At 34.1% G+C, this 5,966-nt stretch overlaps 1 protein-coding gene across 1 annotated transcript; it reads left to right on the top strand.

Annotated features, from left to right (window-relative positions):
- The first annotated feature begins 1,447 nt into the window (after positions 1–1,447).
- On the top strand, positions 1,448–4,821 carry LOC145601913 (tubulin alpha-2 chain-like). Its single transcript, XM_081658003.1, has 4 exons — positions 1,448–1,668; positions 2,115–2,349; positions 3,479–3,849; positions 3,940–4,821. The coding sequence occupies exons 1-4, from the start codon at positions 1,576–1,578 to the stop codon at positions 4,594–4,596; spliced, it is 1,356 nt and encodes a 451-aa protein (XP_081514129.1). The 5' UTR covers positions 1,448–1,575; the 3' UTR covers positions 4,597–4,821.
- Positions 4,822–5,966: the final 1,145 nt, after the last annotated feature.

The following is a 5,966-nucleotide window of genomic DNA, read 5'->3' as shown; positions in this document are numbered from 1 at the left end:
TTGACAAAATTGCACAATTTGAGTCCACATAAAACATATTTTCGAACCATTGAAAGAGGAATTCTTTCTTTACAAATGCTTATGAACAATATCAATTTTCTAACAATATATAACTATATTATATATTTTTTTTGACAAAATATAAGTATATTATGTTAGAGTGAAAACGTATGTCATAATTTAATTTTCTGTCTAGTCCACAATATAATAAGGTTAATACCATAATTTTAAAAAATTGTTTTCTTATGTCATGACCAATGATAGTTTAGGTAATTACCTAACCCACAAACAGCTTCGAGAAAACTTGAGTACATTTATCAGATCAAACAAGAGTAGCGGTAGTTAAAAACATGCGACTAACTTCATCTTCTACAAACTTGACACTTTTTGTTCTTTGACGAAATTGCACAATTTGAGTCCACATAAATCATATTTTCGAACCATTTATAGAAGAATTCGTCATTTGCAAATAGTTATAAATGCGATTGTTCTTGAGATTTTTGTATGAACGAAAACCTAAAATCAAAAAGTGCAAAAAACAAAATGCAAAAACACAATTCTTTTCGAAATTTTATCACGATTTTAACTGGGATGTGCGAAATTATTAACAATTAACATTGAATTCGGGAATGGGGCGCTAATCTAAGGTATGATTGATGAACGATGATGAATGATGAACGATGAGCAATGATGAACGATGATGAGTGATGAGTGATGATGAATGATGAACGATGATGAGTGATGAGTGATGATGAACGATGATGAGTGATGATGATCGAGGATGAACGATGATGAACGATATGATAAACGATGATGAAAAATTTTGACGTAGATGATGAATGAATTTAATTTTATGATTTATAATTGTAATTATAAATTTGAAAATTAATTTTTATTATAAAAAAAGTTTTTCATAATATATAAATATGTATTTCTAAAAAAAAATACATGTATTAAAAAGAGTACAAAAAAACAATACAATTTTAATACATTATGCGAATTAAAAATAATTCAAATTAATAATAAAAATACAAAATACGGCCCAATCAGATTTTGCCACATCAGCAAATTGTGGTGTCATTTTTAAAGAATGACATTGTAGAATTTTTAATGACTTTCTTCTTTCTACTCCACTCCTAAACACACACGCAATAATATCTTGGGCTCCTTATAAAAGTGCACCACCTTTTTTTAACAAAAAAAGGCTAATTAGACCTAAAAAATTCACCTTATCAAGCCCATACAAAATTGGGCAATTACCAATTTACCATAAAACACACAGCCCAAATAAGAAAACGTAACGGTCCCAATTCAAAATTTTAAAATTCAAAAAACATAATTTCCACCGCCCCAAAATTGCCAAATCCCCATTATTTCTAACTATTTTTTCATTTTTCTTTTCTTTTTCATTGTAACGCCAACGGCTACAATTCTTTACCATAAAAGTATAAAACTCTCAATTTTCACTCCCCAAAATTAAAAAAATAAAAATAAAAACCCTACCTCATTTTCTCTCTCCTCCTTTTTCTCTGATATTTTTCTCTCTCCTAAATTTGAATCTCCAGAAAATCGAAAATGAGAGAGTGTATTTCGATCCACATTGGTCAAGCTGGAATTCAAGTTGGTAACAATTGCTGGGAACTCTACTGTCTTGAACATGGCATTCAGGTTATCTCTATTTTTTTTTTTTTTTTAATTTATCCCTGATTTTTTTCATTTCATTTTTTCATGAACTGAGATATAAACCCTAAATTTGTTTTGTTTTAGAGAAATGAGCCCTAATTGGTTTATATGCTGTCAGATTTTCTGAGTAATGCACTTTAGTTTGTTTATTTGAAGTGAGTGATTTGAGAAATGAACCCTAATTTTGTTGAAATGTTGTAATAATTTCTGAGATTTGAACTCAAATTTTGTTTGAATGTAGTATAAATTTCTTGGATTTGAACCTGAATTTGGTTGATATGTGGTAAGGAAATCTGAGAAATGAACCCTAATTTTGTTTGTTTGTTTGTTTGTTGTAAGAATTTCTGAGATTTGAATCCAAATTTTGCTTTTATAGTGTGAGAATATCTGAAATAAACCCTAATTTTGGTTGTTATGATATGTTGTAACAGCCGGATGGACAAATGCCAGCCGAGAATACAGGAGCAGGAGGAGATGATGCCTTCAATACTTTCTTCAGTGATACTGGGGCTGGAAAGTATGTTCCTCGAGCGATATTTGTTGATCTTGAACCAACTGTTATCGATGAGATTCGAACCGGGGCGTATCGACAACTTTTCCACCCACAGCAGCTTATTAGTGGCAAAGAAGATGCTGCTAATAACTTTGCTCGTGGACATTATACTGGTATTGAATTTTTGCTATTTCAATGTTCTTGGTTGTGGATTGATTGGTATGAAAATTGATTGGTACAATAATTGATTGCTTTTTGTTGTTGGTTATGCAATGATTGGTACTTTAATTTGAGGTTCTGTGAATTAAGGATTTATTGAGGCATTTTGTCGAACAGTTAGTGTGCAATTTGTGTTGAGTTTTTTTGTTTCCTCTGCTTTAGTTCTATATTGGTTTTGTTGTTGGTTTGATCAGTTTCGGGTTACTTGTTTTGCTTTGTCGTGAGGGCTTGGGTTGAGGGTTTTGTTGACTATCATGAGCGTTGGGTTTGTTTTCTCTTTTCTGTTTACATGTTCATACTTGACTTTGATTTTCTTTTGGCGAGATTGGCATTGATTTTCAATTATGTTTTTATGCTGGAATTCTCTTCTGTTATGTGTTTTGATCTGAAATTGGACCAAATATGTTAGCTATGGTTGGTTTTTGGAGGCCTATTTTGAGAATTTAAGTCCTGAGTTCTATCAGTTTCGTATACTGTGTAATATTGTTTCGGTTTGGTTTTCTACTTATTGTTTGATGGTGCTCTCTAGGAGATTACTGGTTTGTGTGTTGTCTAGCAGGTCATGAATTTCCTGTTGTCAATTTAGATATTCTTTGCATTTCACCACATTGTGTTAATACACAACTTGACTTTGTCAGTGTCATATTTCAAATGTTATCTATAATCTATGATTATGCGAATGTGGAAATATGTGCTGTCTTTTGATATAAACTCTCTTCATTAAAACTTTAGTGCCATTTTTAGATAAAATATTGGGGGTAAAAACATTATATATCCTATTGGAGTTGTATCATGCAAGTTCTTTTTTCTTTGCATTCTGTCGGCATTTCTCTTACAAGTCTCTAGTTTTGTTTATTAACAAGGTTTGACCCAATTCATTACCATGATTGCTATAAATAGTTTTTCACCTAACATCATACATTCTCATGCACCTTTTAAGCATAAAATTTTATAAATATAGTAAACCCTTTCTCAATCCTTAAAGCTTGGCTTTGTGGAGAGTTTTTCCATATTTTATTACCATGCTTTTTCCTGTTTTTCAATTATCTTATATTGAATGGAAACTTCTATGTTTGAATGCAGTTGGTAAAGAGATTGTCGACTTGTGCTTGGATCGCATCAGGAAGTTAGCTGACAACTGTACTGGTCTTCAAGGCTTTCTTGTTTTCCATGCTGTTGGTGGTGGGACTGGTTCCGGTCTTGGTTCTCTACTATTGGAGAGGTTATCAGTTGATTATGGGAAAAAATCAAAATTAGGTTTCACAATTTATCCATCTCCTCAAGTTTCAACCTCTGTTGTTGAACCATACAACAGTGTCTTGTCCACTCACTCCCTTCTGGAGCACACTGATGTTTCCATTCTCCTTGATAACGAGGCTATATATGATATCTGCCGCAAGTCACTTGACATTGAGAGGCCTAGTTATACCAATCTAAACAGACTTGTTTCTCAGGTATATAATTACTTACATTTGAACTGTAAAGATGCTTATAAAGTTATAATTGTGAGATATTTTTGGCTTAAATGATGGTGTTTTGTGTAGGTTATCTCTTCCTTGACAACTTCACTTCGGTTTGATGGTGCATTGAATGTGGATGTCACTGAGTTTCAGACAAACTTGGTCCCTTACCCTCGTATTCATTTCATGCTTTCTTCTTATGCTCCTGTTATATCTGCTGAGAAAGCCTTCCATGAGCAACTGTCAGTTGCAGAGATCACTAACAGTGCATTTGAGCCTAGTGCTATGATGGCAAAATGTGATCCCCGCCATGGAAAGTACATGGCTTGCTGTTTGATGTACCGAGGAGATGTGGTCCCCAAGGATGTGAATGCCGCTGTTTCCACAATCAAAACAAAGAGAACCATTCAGTTTGTGGACTGGTGTCCTACCGGATTCAAGTGTGGTATTAACTACCAGCCTCCAACTGTGGTGCCAGGAGGAGACTTGGCCAAGGTTCAGAGGGCTGTGAGTATGATTTCTAACTCTACCAGTGTTGCTGAAGTGTTCTCGAGAATCGACCACAAGTTTGACCTTATGTACGCCAAGCGAGCTTTTGTTCATTGGTATGTTGGTGAGGGAATGGAGGAAGGAGAGTTTTCAGAGGCAAGAGAAGATTTGGCAGCGTTGGAGAAGGATTATGAAGAAGTTGGGGCTGAAGGTGTTGATGACGAGGAGGATGATGGTGATGACGAGTACTAAGAGTTTGTTGTTAAAAAATAATGACCAATAGGATTGAGTATTACTAGGGTGATTAATATTCAGGAATACCAATGGGCTCATTGGTAAGTAGTAGTGTGCGTTAAGCAGTTGTGTTTCGGTAGTAAACAGTGATGTATTTCTTTGATTTCATTGTGGTTCAACTTTCAGCATATAACGATTTTTTCCCTGCGACTTCAGTCACTGTTAATTTGTTTCTGGTGTTCATCTTATTGTTTCATTTGTTGTACTTGAAGTCGTAGAAGAAGCATTGAAGCAATTAAAATCCCTTAAAACAGCTATGATATGCTTGGTACTATTTTTGTTTGTGGCCTTTCTCACTTTTTCATTTACTTGTATCGTGCCTTTTTGAGTATGCTAGATTGTACTATGAGCCAAGTAACACTTTGCCTCTTTTAACAGCTTGTCTAAAAAAGGCAAAGTGAGCTGTTAAAAAAAAGGCAAAGTATTATACTATGGCTCATACTATCTCGTGGTCTCATTGAGTGAATTAGAGTCTATGGAAATCACCTTGCTATATTTAGAGAATTTAGGATTCGGTGTTGAAAATCAAGTGATGATGGTGTTGACTCTGTTGAGGTGCTGAGGTGGTTGAAATCTCTCCAAAATTAAAGGCATAATTATTACACAAAATTGGGCACTTTTCGAAGATTTCAAGATATGGTGTTGAGAGTTAAGAGGTCAAGTAATGGGAGGGTCCTAAGGTCATACAATGTCGTTTAGAGTCATTGTGCCTCAATTGTTAATTGTATTAGAGTCCATGGCGGTCCTTGAGTCAATATAATAGATTGATAGACTAAACCTGTATAACCTAAGGTAAATTGACAATTAAGTGGCAAAATGGACACTTTCTATGTACACTTGACCTTAGTCAACTAACATGTACACTTTTTCTATTTGGAGTATGATGCTAGAATTTTATGAGCCAAATAACTCTAAATTATATTGTTTACATCTTCAAGCAAGAATCACATTTTACTAGTGTTAGTTTTACTCTATTTGTCCGTTTTTGTTTGGTACATTTGGAATATCTAAAATGAAATATACCCCTCTTCCTCAATGATCTTCCTATTTGAAATCATCTACGTAAACTAAAGGAAAATGTGGTTCATTCAGAGTTCATCATGTCAGGCCCTGCCCGCTGGATCGGCTTTACCCGACTCGAATTATGTGGGCTTTGGGCAAAAAAATTTGACCATAATGTTTTCATTGTTTGTTTGAATAAAGAAAAGGGGAGGGAGGGGAAGAGAATAGAAGAATAATGAGTTTTCCTTCTAAATCTCTCTATTGTTGGAGAGATCAATTTTTTACAATTTTATTCCTCCATTTCTCTCTTCCCAATTCCCTTTATT

The sequence above is a fragment of the Chenopodium album genome, chromosome 2, assembly GCF_948465745.1.
Source record: "Chenopodium album chromosome 2, dcCheAlbu1.1, whole genome shotgun sequence".
NCBI classification, from domain to species: Eukaryota; Viridiplantae; Streptophyta; class Magnoliopsida; order Caryophyllales; family Amaranthaceae; genus Chenopodium; species Chenopodium album.
Note: the sequence above shows the minus strand (reverse complement) of the source record. Positions and strands in the feature narration are given on the sequence as shown.

Coding starts and splice junctions, on each gene's coding strand:
- LOC145601913 (XM_081658003.1), top strand. CDS start 1,576: ATGAGAGAGTGTATTTCGATCCACATTGGTCAAGCTGGAATTCAAGTT. Junction 1,669..2,114: donor GTCTTGAACATGGCATTCAG/GTTATCTCTATT, acceptor ATGTTGTAACAG/CCGGATGGACAAATGCCAGC. Junction 2,350..3,478: donor TGCTCGTGGACATTATACTG/GTATTGAATTTT, acceptor GTTTGAATGCAG/TTGGTAAAGAGATTGTCGAC.